General features: G+C 48.9%; 1 protein-coding gene across 2 annotated transcripts in view; it reads left to right on the top strand.

The window, feature by feature from the left end:
* Nucleotides 1–6,386: 6,386 nt before the first annotated feature.
* Nucleotides 6,387–13,841, top strand: part of LOC149329989 (uncharacterized) — a 44,104-nt gene continuing 36,649 nt past the window's right edge. For both annotated transcript variants that reach the window (XM_089560709.1, XM_089560708.1), the window contains exons 1-4: nucleotides 6,387–6,496; nucleotides 7,676–8,494; nucleotides 8,601–8,754; nucleotides 8,819–9,025. In XM_089560709.1, the coding sequence (XP_089416835.1) occupies nucleotides 7,700–8,494; nucleotides 8,601–8,754; nucleotides 8,819–9,025 (1,156 nt within the window). In that variant the 5' untranslated portion in view covers nucleotides 6,387–6,496; nucleotides 7,676–7,699. The remainder of the gene's footprint in view (nucleotides 6,497–7,675; nucleotides 8,495–8,600; nucleotides 8,755–8,818; nucleotides 9,026–13,841) is intronic.

The following is a 13,841-nucleotide window of genomic DNA, read 5'->3' as shown; positions in this document are numbered from 1 at the left end:
CTATGACTGCAGAGAAGTCATGGTAAAATGAATTTGTGTCCGCAACCAAAGCACGGTATAGCTGAGAGTCGGCACTGCAGATGGTTCATATGGACACCTTGTTCAGTTTGTTTTTGAACCTTCTGTTGTCCCAGGAGCATATCTGTAAATAATACTGTGCATAAAAAGAGAAAAACATGAGCAGGGAGGGATATTCTATAGAATTACTAGTTCACAATACCACCATGCAGCCGCTGTCTTAACTGTTCCACTGGTGCTGTCCAGACTAAGGTCTGCTGTCGGCCAAGTTGAATGTCACAGTACGTGCTGACAGTTGTGCTCATAAAGCACAATACACTCAAAAGGCATCTTGCACTTGCAGCAGCTGCATCTCTCCACATATTTGGCAAAGCACTGAGGTGAACGACTTATGCAGAAACAGTTTCTCACCTTTGCTTAATCCTTGATGGGGCATAGCGTAGTCAATCAGCTCCATATGAGTGCACCTTCTCTGTGACTCTCGCAAACTTTTTCTTCGCTTCCACTGAAAAGTTCAAAACCAAGAATGCAGAAGGTTGTGTGATCAGCCATTGCAGCAAATGATGTACAAAACCTATTCTACAATTAGAGAGAATTGCGAGCCATGACAAATTTTGAAGAATTCAGTAGAAAGTTTGAAACGGACAAGTAATTAAATAACTAATTACTGGAATGTAATGGGTCTAAGGGCATTACACTTCATCCTTACTCTAAATTATTTTGATCTTTTTATTGCCATTTGTGCACATTCTTTGCCTGTATATGGAAAAGCAGACTAGTCGAGGGAGAAAAAAGTGTCTATTTCCCCAGCGACCAGGAGAAATTTGTCCTAAAAATTACAAAGCACCTGCCTCTGATTGGCTAGATAAAACCATGTGACAGTTTACCAAAATTGATCTTGATATTCTCATGGCCGTCTTTCAAGAGAGAGAGAATGCTCATGATCTACCTTCCATGCTAACGCAAATAGCAATTTTCATCAACAGAAACTTGACTGCTCATTGGGTTGCAAGTGCTGCGAATAGGGAACAGAGCAATAGGAATTTAAGGCATCCTTTCGAGATAGTCCATGTGAGCCAAACCAGCAATCGTGTCGTGGAATGACAAAGACAATAGGTGAGGTGCGTTTCCGCCGTCAATGCAAAGAGTCATGGGAAAATCGTCTGCTAGCTACTTCCGGTTCCAAATTGCTCAACTGATTGCATGCATCGCCCTATTCACCGCGTAAGTTGACATCGTTTATGCGATAAATAACTCTTGGTACTATTCACTGATTGCAGTGAAGCATCGAAAGAGAAGCCCGTACTACATATCTGCATGACCTGAGCGCAGAAATGGACAATCTAGAGAGGTAAGAGTATTTTTTCATGGTTGATATATGCCGGCCGCCTTAGTCCACGTCTGTTGTGCATATGCGCTGAGGGTGATTTCGTGTGCGTTTCGACATGTTTAGCGCATAAGTCATTATACAGCCGTTTTTTGCCGCACTTTGGTAAACTGCAATCTGTGCAGCTGATTAGACAATGCTCGTATTTTCCTGACAGCGTGTAGAGCCGCCAGTGTGCTAGCAGACAACCCATATATGCCACTGCGCGAGGCACGCGTCTCAGCACATCACATGGTGCAGTAATAAATCGCCTTGTCGCCTTTTTGTTATTCCAGATGAAGTGCAGGCGGCATTTCATGTGAGAACACTCAGGAACACGCCGCAAAGGAGAGTAGAGGCGTTAGATTATATATGCCACACTGTGTTGTACGGAGCTGCTTGAATAAAATGAAATGGCTTGCCCGCGTGTTGTGGAGCAGAAATATTTTATCGAGTACTTACTGCTTTCAGTGATCCGTTGGAAATACGTTGCATGAAGTCAAGGTCACCACGTTACTTACTTCAATCGCATGTGTGATTAGCCCTGCGCTGCGCAACGTACCATATTAGAGCTAAAAGTGTGTTAGGTACCAGGCTCCTTTCGTCACCCTAAAATCACAACTGCAGCAGGCTACAAGGCGAATCAACTTGCAGACTGCTCATGAGGCGAAGTTGAATTTCTCTTTCGATGCTTCAGTGCAATCAGTGACTAGTACCAAGAGTTATTTATCGCATAAACGATGTCAACTTACGCGGTGAATAGGGCGATGCATGCAATCAGTTGAGCAATTTGGAACCGGAAGTAGCTAGCAGACGATTTTCCCATGACTCTTTGCGTTGACGGCGGAAACGCACCTCACCTATAAAGACCAAAAAGAAAGAAACGAAGATGGGAAGCAAAACACATTATTAGCAGGTTGTCTGCGAGCTCGAGACTTGAGCCCGTCGCGCGACAAGAAGACCACAACGGCACTTCAGAGCACTTTTTGTCGCACTAGAACAATTTATTAGTAATTGCTTCCGCTTCCAGCTGTCTCCAGCTACATTGATATTTTAAGCTTTATACCTCGAACTTCTCAGTAGCGAATAAGAGCCGTCAAAAAATAGGGGAGTACTCTTAATTTGTATCTGTTCATTGGTTAAAGCCATATCAGTCCGGTACATCACACGTCAGCGGCCAAAATGAACTGTAACAAGTAACCAGTCAAGAAATTCTCCGGGCTGCATGTGGAATGGACACCGCCAGAATGCTTCAACCACAGTCTAAAAAATGCTACGGGGTTTAGACTAAGCATCTTTCACCTCAGGCCTTTCCAAGGCATATCTGTCTGATGTTTCCGCTGTGTTGTCGGCTACGGTGCTGACCACGCTTGTGCGCAGCAGGCACACTCGCGTCGCGGTCGGCGCTCTTGAAGATTTCGGGCACACCACATTCAACGTTCCAAGACATTCACCCTTGTAGCATAGTGCCCTTCCGGATGCGAGACGGCACTGAGGCAAGGATTATCTTTTTCTTTATCTCAAGGTCGGCATTTCCAAAGTAACAGTGCCGAGGGAGCCATCTGACTCACGCATGGAGCCATCTGAGCCATGCGTAAAACACATAAGGGGACTTACTGTGTTTTTCGCCGATATTATGATGAGGCACTTTCTTGCGTGCATCCGCCGTAGTGTTGCATCCTACAAAAATGATCTCGAGTCCCTCAGCCCACTTGGACCAGTCGTGACCGGTACAGCTGAGGTCAGTTGCTCGCAGACCGCCACGTTCGCGCTTCGTTGTTTCCGCTCGATGTCGGCGAGGATTGGCGCGATGCACTAATCGCTTGTTTCCACTTACACAAGCGACGAGCGACGCCGTCGCGCGAAGCAAAATACCCGTGTCGCTTGTCGTGACGCTCGGATCTGCACTCACAGAAAATTTCGCTCGTCGCCCGGAAGTTGCCAATGTGATTAGCCAATAGCTAATCTGGCAGCGTGCACTTGCTTGGATGCACTTAGATGTACTTGCTTGGTTGTGCAGTCATTACTGCAGCCTTTGCTACTTTTCAAGAGCACTATGCATATTTTTAAGAGGCACCACATCATTTACAAATTTTGATAATTGGCACTTTGTGATCATACAGGTGGTTTACAACATGGACTTTAAGAGAGATTTTGAAACTCACATGATAATTCCAGTACATCAAACCTTCAGTTCTGTGCAATTCAGGGATACACTGCATGTGCTGGCTGAAATGTCACACAGAGCAAAGTGTGCAGTTGGTGCAAAACTGCTAACAAAAAATGCACCTTTGTGTACACTTTCTGCAGGCTTTGTGTTTTTATATAGTTGTGTATGCTGGCTGACGGTCAGCTTAACAGAGGATATGTTTTATGCTTTTTATATGACAGTGTTACAAATGTGTCTGTGATGCAAATTATGCAGTGTTGACAATATATATTAAAACTGAGCAGTTCGAACTGTCATTGCAAAAATTGCAGCTAACAGTTATGCATTTACATTTGTTAGTGCTTGGCTAGGCATGACACTCGTGGAAATCTTCATTAGCGGCATGCTTATGCAGTGTTGACAATATATATAAAAACTGAGCAGTTATATTGCAACAGTTCCAACTGGTTTGGTTTATGGGGTTTAACGTCCCAGACGCCGTAGTGGAGGGCTCCGGAAATGTCGACCACCTGGGGTTCTTTAACGTGCACTGACATCGCACAGTACACGGGCCTCGAATTTCTCCTCCAAAGAAATTCAGGCGCCGCGGCCGGGATCGAACCCGCGTCTTTCGGGCCAGCAGCCGAGCACCATAGCCACTGAGCCACCGCGGCGGCCTAACAGTTCCAACTGTCGTTGCAAAAATTGCAGCTAACAGTTTAAGCACATTCATTACATTTATTAGTGCTTGGCTAGGCATGACACTCGCGCAAATCTTCATTAGCGGCATGCGAATTTGTCGGCTTGCTATTCATGCCAGTTTATGCAAATCCGTGTGAACCTGTGCACGAAATAAAATACTGCGCTTGTGACTCAGTGCCCTGATTTTATTTTTTTTTTATAAGCGAACCATGCGACCGACTTTCACGGATTTAAAAGTACAGAACACACTATCACGCATATCGCAGAATACAAAGGCACTCATTGCAGCTGCGTGTGTTGTTCTCGCTTCGGCGAGCGCGGCTTCGGCCGCTTATCTGTTTTTTGAGCAGCGTCCGCTCCGGCGGACGCAGTTGTTGCTGCGACGCGCGTCTTTCCTTTCCTCTCTCTCCTTCCTCTGATCTTTTAACTCTCCTCTATCTGCATGTGACAGCGGTGGTGGCTTGGCTCGAGCCAGTAGCAGGCCCGTGCAATTTCCTTTTCATCCTTCTCTCAGTCACAACAACAACAACAGCGTCTGTCGTCATCCACACAACATGATACGATGAATGAGCCGGTAGGCCGGGAAACGGGACACAAACTGCTCCGTTTAAAGAAAGAACAGCGCGAAGAAACACGTACATACGAAAAAACGACACACACACGAGCGCTCGTGTGTGTGTCATTTCTTCGCGCTGTTCTTTCTTTAAAAGCATTACCAACTAGCCCGGAACCTTGCTCTTCTAAACTGCTCCGGCGGGATAGAAACGTTGACGCCTTGCTCCATTCCGTGTTTTCTCCCAGCTGTAAAAACGTCGACTGGAAGCGTAAAAACCACTGCAACAGAAGAATCCTACAAAAATAAAGAGTACCACATTCTGCGACAGAACAAAGAGCCACAGAACCAATTTTTAGCTAGCGCGAAGGAGTTGCGTTAGAATCGGGTGTTAATTCAGCACAAATCCTTGACTCCTGCCGTTGTTATCTGCTGTCGTAACGCTTTCTGCATCTGTGAAAAAACAAAACGTGCTAGAATCCCCTCAGAAGGCATATTGCGGCCCGCTAACCAAAAAGCTTGCGGTAACGTGAAAAAATAAAAAAATACGCGTCTCGAGCAAATATGTGTCTGAGTTAGCGTACTACGACCATCATGCATACACCGAAGTCATTACAAAGCAAACATTTGTATCGCAGGAAAATTTCTCAGAATGATAAAATAAACAACATGCATACATCTGCGGCTGTCTGCGAACTGGCACGGGTCATGCGTCCACTCGAAATTTCGTGCTGGTAAGCAGATTTGTTTCTGAGAATGCGCATTGTAAAACCTGCTCAAGGCAGTAATTTCAACGAAAGCGCTTGTGTAATCGGTCGTTTGTTTAGACGACAAAATAATCCGATAATTTTGTGGCAAGAATTAATTGCACAGCAGAGAGCTATTTAATTGCTTGTGCTGCTCAAAGCAGAGAAGCGAGGTTGTGAGAACGCATTTGTGCTTATTCGAGCAAAATTCCGCGCTGTTAAAACGAACAAAAAGAAATTGGTAAAAATTCATGTCATTCATGTTTATGTCATTCGGAGTATCAGGGGAGACCGCCAACAGTTTGAAGTAGCCCTATAAAACGTATTAAAAGCGATAAAATGCGAGAATCAGCCTTCCCAACGGCCCTGTTACGTGCACTGGATAATGAACGAATTTCCATCATGGCGCCTCGTCTTCTCCCTGCCTGCCGGACTACCGCCAACGGAAATCGCCTCTATTTTGGGCCACTTCCACCAATACCAACGAACGGTGCCCTCCGCCCTCTGTTGATTAATAAGATGCCTCGTACATGATATTGCCGTAACGTCTGGGATTCAGTCATCCACAGATGGCTAATTTAGCGGGTCACTTTATCTAAATATTGCTCGCTTTTTTTTTTTTTTTGTCATGCCGCGTCCGCCATGTTTGAAAATTCGACCAACGGCTGCCTCGTCGGCCATTTTCCCATGGTTCTCGCTCATCCGTTCTTCCGTTCTTCCTCCCTCCGCATCTCAGCGCCCGGCGCCTGCGTCGACGTTATGCGCTGCCATTGGTTGACAGAGCGCGGGAAACGAACGGCGGCTTTCTATTGGTGCTTGGCCGCACAGTGGGAGACCCCGTGGCATCGTTTTCGTCAGTGCGGGACGATGTTCGTTGCGGCCGTCAGTGAGAGACGAGGACACGAGTAGGGCGGCTGTGCCTGCAGTGAGCCGCTGCAACGTGCATGACTAGTCCTGTGTAGGTATGTATGCTACTGTGTGACAGTACTTACATTGGAGAGGCCCGTTAACTTAGGACTGGTGTAATACGTTAATACGAGGGAGATTTAGGAATTCTGACAAATATTGGTTTGTGGTTGACATCTGAATGTTCAGTGCTAGTCCGATATTTTTCTTTGTTAACGACGAGATTTTGAGTTGTCACTTATTGGCATGTGGCTGATTTCTTAATGTTCAAGCAGTGCTCGTTTGGTTTTTTTCTTTGTTAACGACTTCAGTAGCTACATAGGCTGTGTAGGAGAGGTCTCAGGTTGCGTTGTGGTACTCTTTTGAGTGATTGTATACGCACGACGTCGTGTTCGCCGACCGGGGGTTTGTACACGCACGACGTGGGTCGCTTGAAAATAAGCGTTCGCTCTCGCCGCGCGTAGTCGCGTGCTGCGTTTTTTCTCACCCCCATCCATCCCGACGGCCTGATTTTCCGAGTCAGAACGAATACACTGTTCGCGACTAAACACAGCTTTGTGAACGAGCACTTTTTTTGTGATGTGATACGCTTGAGCCATCTGACGAGAAAAACCAATATCAACTTTGTTTCTCCGTGGCCTCCGTGATCGGCTCCGGCGGCGCGCCGCTGCTCTTTGCTCTATCGCGGGGGCCACGGTCCCACCGCTCCGTCCCAGCCTGTCGTATGACACTCCACACACTGCAATTACGTAACGTCCTCTCGATCGCGTTTGAGTTTTTTTTACTTTTCTTTTTCTTAACTGCGGGCCCGAGAGGAAAGGCGGAGGGAGTGGTGAAAAGTCGTCCGCTTCTACGCAGCGCGTTTGAACTTGTTTACGTCTGTCTTGTTTACAAAATTGTCAGTCCAGTGTTTCCAATGCTGCTACAGCCTTGCTGCGTCCGGAGCAAAATGTGTGTGCGCGCGCGCCTGTACAGACGCGTGTTCCGGAATAACAGAGCCGCTAATAATCGTTCTTTGGCCGCCTAGACGCAGGCGCCTCGGGCGCGACCGCGAGCGCCCGCACCCCGCGCGCGAGCGCTGCTTTGTTTTAGAAGTTTAAATGATGGGCGAAATACGAAACTGAAAGAAAGCAAGCAAGCGCGCACTTATGCAGCCATTTTTTCTTCAACATGTTGGATTCTGTTTACTTCCAATGCGTTCGCGAATTTGCAGTGACTTTTTTTTTTTTTTGCAGCCGCAGCGACGACCACGAGCCGAGATGGGGTCTCAACAGTTTTGCCTCAAGTGGAACCACCACCAGTCGAACATGCTGGCCGTGTTCGAGCAGCTGTTATCAAACGAAGCGTTGGTGGATGTGACCCTAGCGTGCGAGGGTTTATCTCTGAAAGCTCACAGGATTGTCCTGTCCGCTTGCAGCCCTTTCTTTCAAACGCTGTTCGTCGAGAACCCCAGCAAGCACCCCATTGTGATAATGAAGGACATGCGCTACATGGACGTGAAAGCTATTGTCGAGTTCATGTACCGCGGCGAGGTCAACGTATCGCAAGACCAGCTGACCGCGTTACTCAAGACCGCGGAAACGTTGAAGGTGAAAGGTCTTGCTGAAGTCACCGGTGAGAACAAGCAAGGCGCGCTCGTGAGTGTAGACGGTGCGGACGCTAAACCTGTTGGCACTCCTCGTGCCGAATCTCCGCCGCTAAGTAGTAAACGTAAAAGAGGCCGACCGCGGCGGCGGTCATCCAGCGACTCCGAAGATGCGCCGCCGGCAACGCGCATCAAGGGGCCGGAGAGTCCCGAAATTATTGAGGACGGTAGTTTGTCTAGCGAACGCGTGCCCGCCCTTCCGGCCGAGTCTCCTCCTTCCACTGTGGCGGTGTCTTCTACGGCCGAGCCTTCAGGCGCACTTCTCGGTTCCAGCGCCCAGGCCACACACTCTATGACCACCTCGCAGCATACTCAGGACTCGGTTGGTGACGACGTGGGGGAGGGCGACGATGCAGACTTTGAGGTGGAGCCTTCGAACCTTATGGAACAGTCTATGTCGACGGAGAACGTAGGTGCTCCCTTGCTGTTGTGCTCCTTTTAAGAGTCTGTGCGGTGGACTCCGTAAAGTTCCGTGTTTTTATTTCTAGTGCTTATGGTTGCTTGCCCTTTCGTAGGAGGAACCTGTGTTCGCGGACGTCGCCTCATCATCGCAAGCACTCGGGAACGAGTCACAGCAGTCACATCACACAGGGTCCACATCAGCAGACAACTCAGCACTTGTTCCTGTTCAAGCCTCATTGCCTTCAGACATCTCCATCTCGAGTCAAGGTAAGTTGTAATACATGTGTGTTCAGTCATGAAGCCTAAGCCACCTTTGCTGTTCTGTTTTCAGTGGATATCAAGCCGTCGCCTTCTAGTTTAATGCCCTATGTCGAGCAGGCGATATCGCCTGTCGTTGCCGCCCCTCCTGCCGCTGCGTCGTCCGGGGACGCCGCATCTGGCGCCATGATGATGTACACGGACACTTCTGGTGTTCCTGCCATCGCCGGCCCGTCCAATTATCATCCGGACAAGCAGCAGCAGTCAACGCCGTCTCATGGTACGTTACCCCGTCCTCTCTCCTATCCCCTTCTCTTGCCCCACGACAGCCCTAGCCCCCGTCGTGCTCGGGGTTCAGCTTCGGCTGCAACGCCGGGTTAGTGCGGGTGCTACGGTTGTATCGGGCTCTATTCCAACGCTGGTCTCTGGTTCTGCCATTCAGGCTTGTTACATGGAGATTTGGTCTCCACCTTGAGGCCACCGTTCAATGCGTTAATGGTTAACTTGTCAGGGTTATGTAAGAGCTGTGCTGTATTCTCTGTATCGCCCTGCTTTGTACAATCGACTAAGTAAAATGATCTTCCCTCGCTGCCTCGACCCCGGAGGCTTCTCAGAAGACGCCCGGTCATTTGTCCCGTCTCTTGTGTCATTTTTATCTCGGCGCTTTCGCGGTGCGAGTTTCCATGTGGATTGGGGATTTTTTTGGACCTTCGGAAGATCTTCAGACCTCCTCGTCCTGCCTGGCCACTGCGAGGATGACATCCAGCCTGCAGTCATCACGCGCTTTTTTTCGCGTCTCGTGCCATTGCGTTTTTTCGTTCCGACTTGCTGCAAGCTTCTACCTGCAATAGTCTCAGCTCTGGATGGTAAGTCACTTCTTAGCCCCGTCCCGCTCTTTCCCCTCCCTTTGACGTAACTTGTCAGGGCCTTCGGGGTTTCGCTTTGCGTTGTCACTGCATTGATGCTTTGTATCTGTGTACCGAAAGGAAGTAAATTGCTGGTTTCTGGTGTCGGGTTTTTCTTTCTCGACATTGACACGGGGCGACAAGTGTTCAAAAAAAGAAAACTAGGATGGGAGGATGGGCGATTGGAAGTATGCAAGTGTGGGGTTGTGTGTGGTGTGAGAATGGGTGAGTGAAAGTTGTGCTGTTACACCGAACATTGTACACAATTTGCTCGTCGCGATACGTATTGCTACACTGGGAAATGGGTTCGGAACTAAATTAAATGGCAGCTTCGCTAGTCATTGCGAGTTCCAACTTTGTTGCAGTGATTAGATAAAACTGTCTTGCGAGTTGGCCTGGGTGGGTTCGCTGTGCGTGCGTTCTTCGCAGGTGCCCCCTCCCCCTGGACTCCAGCCGGACAAAGGTGAACCTGGTAAAGATCGGATCTGCCTTCACGAAATAAATGTACCGAATAAAGATCTATTTCAATAGACTTGTCTAGTTGCTGTGCTTTGCGTTTGGAGGACTGCCAGTGGTCTGGTAAAGTCCCGAATGGCGTGGAATTTGCAGTGGGGGCGCGGTGGCCGCGAGTACGGACCTGCGGCTTGTATGGAAAAGGTAGGCTGGCAGCAACTGCTACGGTGGTGATGGCTGTAGAGGTGTAGGCATTCTGGTGCGCTTTTTCGTTCGAATTCGACTGCCTCGTGGAAACTACGAAGGAGTTAGCAATGAGGTGGTGAAAACTACGCCAGTGGTTAGCCGTCGGCGGTGAGCGAATAGTTACGCATCCATCCTAGGTGAGGAGTGCTATCGCTGGCTAGCATGAGGGACGTCTGTGATATGCGGGAATGCAGGAGCTTCGGCAGCTTCGGTGCGTGCAGAGGTTTTGGGTTCTTGTGGGTATAAATCCTGTAACGGAAAATTCGTGAAATTTGCCTGACTGAATCGGTGCATGGGCTCGAAAAGCAGTTGCGGTCTCCATGGGCAGCACAGCCGCGATTTTTCGCTGGTTTCGCGTCCAAGTGCTAAAACCTCGGTCTTAACCAACGTTTCTAGATAAAGACAGTTGGGAAACTGCGCCGGCGAGCCAGGGAGCAGAGCGGCCCCACGCGATCGCCGTCTAGGCGGTGGCGCTGCGGTCGCTTTAGGATGAGCGCGTCGTCTGCTACTGCCAGCTTGAGGAGTGTCGGAAGGAGATGGCTCACGTCCGTTAAAAAAAACAAAACAACGTATTTAAGGAATATTACCCGCCCGAGGAATATTATCAACATAAACTACGAAGAGGCAAGCGGTACGTCATGTTTCTCTAAACCGCGGAAAGAAGGGCTTCCAGTTTTTTCCGATATTTACAGCCAAAAGCTCAACCTCGAGCATCCTGCCCTCACGTACCCCAGACGTGGAGCGCACGCGGACTTCACAATTCGTAGATGAGCGCGGCTAGAAGCAGCCGCCCCCGGCGCAGACGATGCGAGGCGCGAACTAACGTTAATCATTCGCGCAGCAAACAGTGACCAAGCGCAGTCAATGGGCGCCGCGGCGGTGAAGAGAAATCGTGGCCTCTGAGATCAAGCGCAGTGTTAAAGTACCGATGGCTCTGCTGGTCACGGAGGCCATGGAAAACAAACGCGGTACTCCCACCACCTGAGAGATGGCGCTCGCATCTCTTTGAGATGAAATCGGCGACAGAAAGGGGCCGCATACCCGGAGAGAGTTTTCCAACTGTCTTCATCTATAAACGTTGCTTTCAACTAGCACCGCACCGAGTATGGGAAATAGAAACGCCGTTCCGTTAAGACCAACGTTTATAGATGAAGACAGTTGGAAAACTCTCTCCGGGTATGCGGCCCCTTTCTGCCGCCGATTTCATCTCAAAGAGATGCGAGCGCCATCTCTCAGGTGGTGGGAGTACCGCGTTTGTTTTCCATGGCCTCCGTGACCAGCTCGGGCATCGGTACTTTAACAGCGCGCTTGATCTCAGAGGCCACGATTTCTCTTCACCGCCGCGGCGCCCATTGACTGCGCTTGGTCACTGTTTGCTGCGCGAATGATTAACGTTAGTTCGCGCCTCGCATCGTCTGCGCCGGGGGCGGCTGCTTCTAGCCGCGCTCATCTACGAATTGCGAAGTCCGCGTGCGCTCCACGTCTGGGGTACGTGAGGGCAGGATGCTCGAGGTTGAGCTTTTGGCTGTAAATATCGGGAAAAACTGGAAGCCCTTCTTTCCGCGGTTCAGAGAAACATGACGTACCGCTTGCCTCTTCGTAGTTTATGTTGATAATATTCCTCGGGCGGGTAATATTCCTTAAATACGTTGTTTTTTTTTTTTAACGGACGTGAGCCATCTCCTTCCGACGCTCCTCAAGCTGGCAGTAGCAGACGACGCGCTCATCCTAAAGCGACCGCAGCGCCACCGCCTAGAAGGCGATCGCGTGGGGCCGCTCTGCTCCCTGGCTCGCCGGCGCAGTTTCCCAACTGTCTTTATCTAGAAACGTTGGTTGAAAGCTGGCGGCGCTGCACTTCAGCCACCATGGACGCTCAAAGCATCATGGGGCGGTGAGCTACTTGTTGCGGAACAGTCGTACTTTTTTGGGAACATGGAGTGGCACTACTAAGATGTTTCATTCCGAAAACGCTGTTCGTGTGTGCGCAGACGACTTTCTCGCGAACGCAGTGTGCAAAACCCATAGTAGTGAAAACGCGACGACACACGACGCCAATAATAGGTTTCACTTTTCTAAAAAAAAAACCCATGCAGGAAACACGTTGATGGCGCAAGCTGCATCGCGGGCGGCATCAATTATCGCACACAATTCGTGTGTGGCCGTTTGGGCCAGTTCCCTAATCTGTTGCTTTGCGTGCCCGATTTCGTGTGTCAGTCCGTGAGAAGAAGTTTTGCAGCAGGAAATCTGTGGGCCTACAGACAGAGAAAGGATAACTCCGTGCGACCCGGTGAACATCACTTTTTGCAGCGTGCGCTTGTGAAGACGTGGTCCGTCTTTGTGCGCGCGTGCCAAATGCCATCGCGCAATCACGAAAGATTCGGGCTTATTAACGCCTTTACCAGTAACATGAAAGCTGCAGAAGTGTATAACCGCAATAACAGACAAATCTACTTCAATGAAAGCTGCCGGAGTTATTAGGTGAGTGTCTTCAGCCGTGACCATCTCACTGACTCGGCCGCCAGTGAGCTTTCCACGCCTTATTTTTCTTGTAGCAGGCTTTAGCAGACGGCACGTCCGTGGAAATCACGCCGTTCGCATTTCTTCTTGGATGTCTGCGTTCTTCAATGTTCCTAATCGCATAGCAAATGCAACAATTTGTTATCTTGCTGTCTAAAGCTTTGCGGTAAAAAGGGTGATGATCTATGAATTCTGTGGCCTTATGTGTGAAAACCGTTCATGGTGCGTTATGGTGACTTGTGGAGGCTGGTGAACCATATCCCGGTGGCGGTACCTGCAACCAGCCGTTTACGCCGAGACTGGTACAAACAGCTTCATGGCATATCACCAGTCTTTTTTTTTTTTGTATACCGAAAAAATCTCTTTTCCGCGTCCTAATATAGCCTCTTCACAGGAATGAAAAATGCATGGCACCCTTCAGTTCCAATATATGGTCTACATTAAAAAGCAGGACTACATCCCATAGCAGTATTGAACAACGCTGATGTCGTTCTTTTGTGTGTCTGCCGGGCCTTTTTTGTATGTTCTCAGTTCTTCAGATATTGGCGGACCACCCGTAGCCAGGAGAAGAAGATTCCTGCGGAACTGCTGCCAGCCTATGCCAATCCATAGTTTGATGCTCCTATCCTGTAAAATATGTATTGAAGGACGTGTCTTTGTACCACGCACGAAGAGATGTCCCCTAGATAAATAGATAACTGTTGGCATCCCCTTTGTATCAGGCCTGTGGCGATCGTGTCACCTCGCCTAGAAAGTTAAAGTGGTTCATTGTTTTTTTACTTGCTTTTCCTTTTCTTAAGCTTTCATTAATCTTGATACATTTATTTTTTTCCCATTGAAGGCTATTATTTTATTCTGTGCTGTATTTCTTCGATTTCTGTGATGTGTCGTGCAATTCTTTCATTCTGATGTTTCTTGGAGTCCGATGGCACATTTGCCATTGTGTGGTTCTTTAAGAGTTCCTTGCAAGTTACG

The sequence above is a fragment of the Amblyomma mixtum genome, chromosome 9 (assembly GCF_055824585.1).
Source record: "Amblyomma mixtum isolate Tamu chromosome 9, ASM5582458v1, whole genome shotgun sequence".
In the NCBI taxonomy this organism is placed as follows: Eukaryota; Metazoa; Arthropoda; class Arachnida; order Ixodida; family Ixodidae; genus Amblyomma; species Amblyomma mixtum.
Note: the sequence above shows the minus strand (reverse complement) of the source record. Positions and strands in the feature narration are given on the sequence as shown.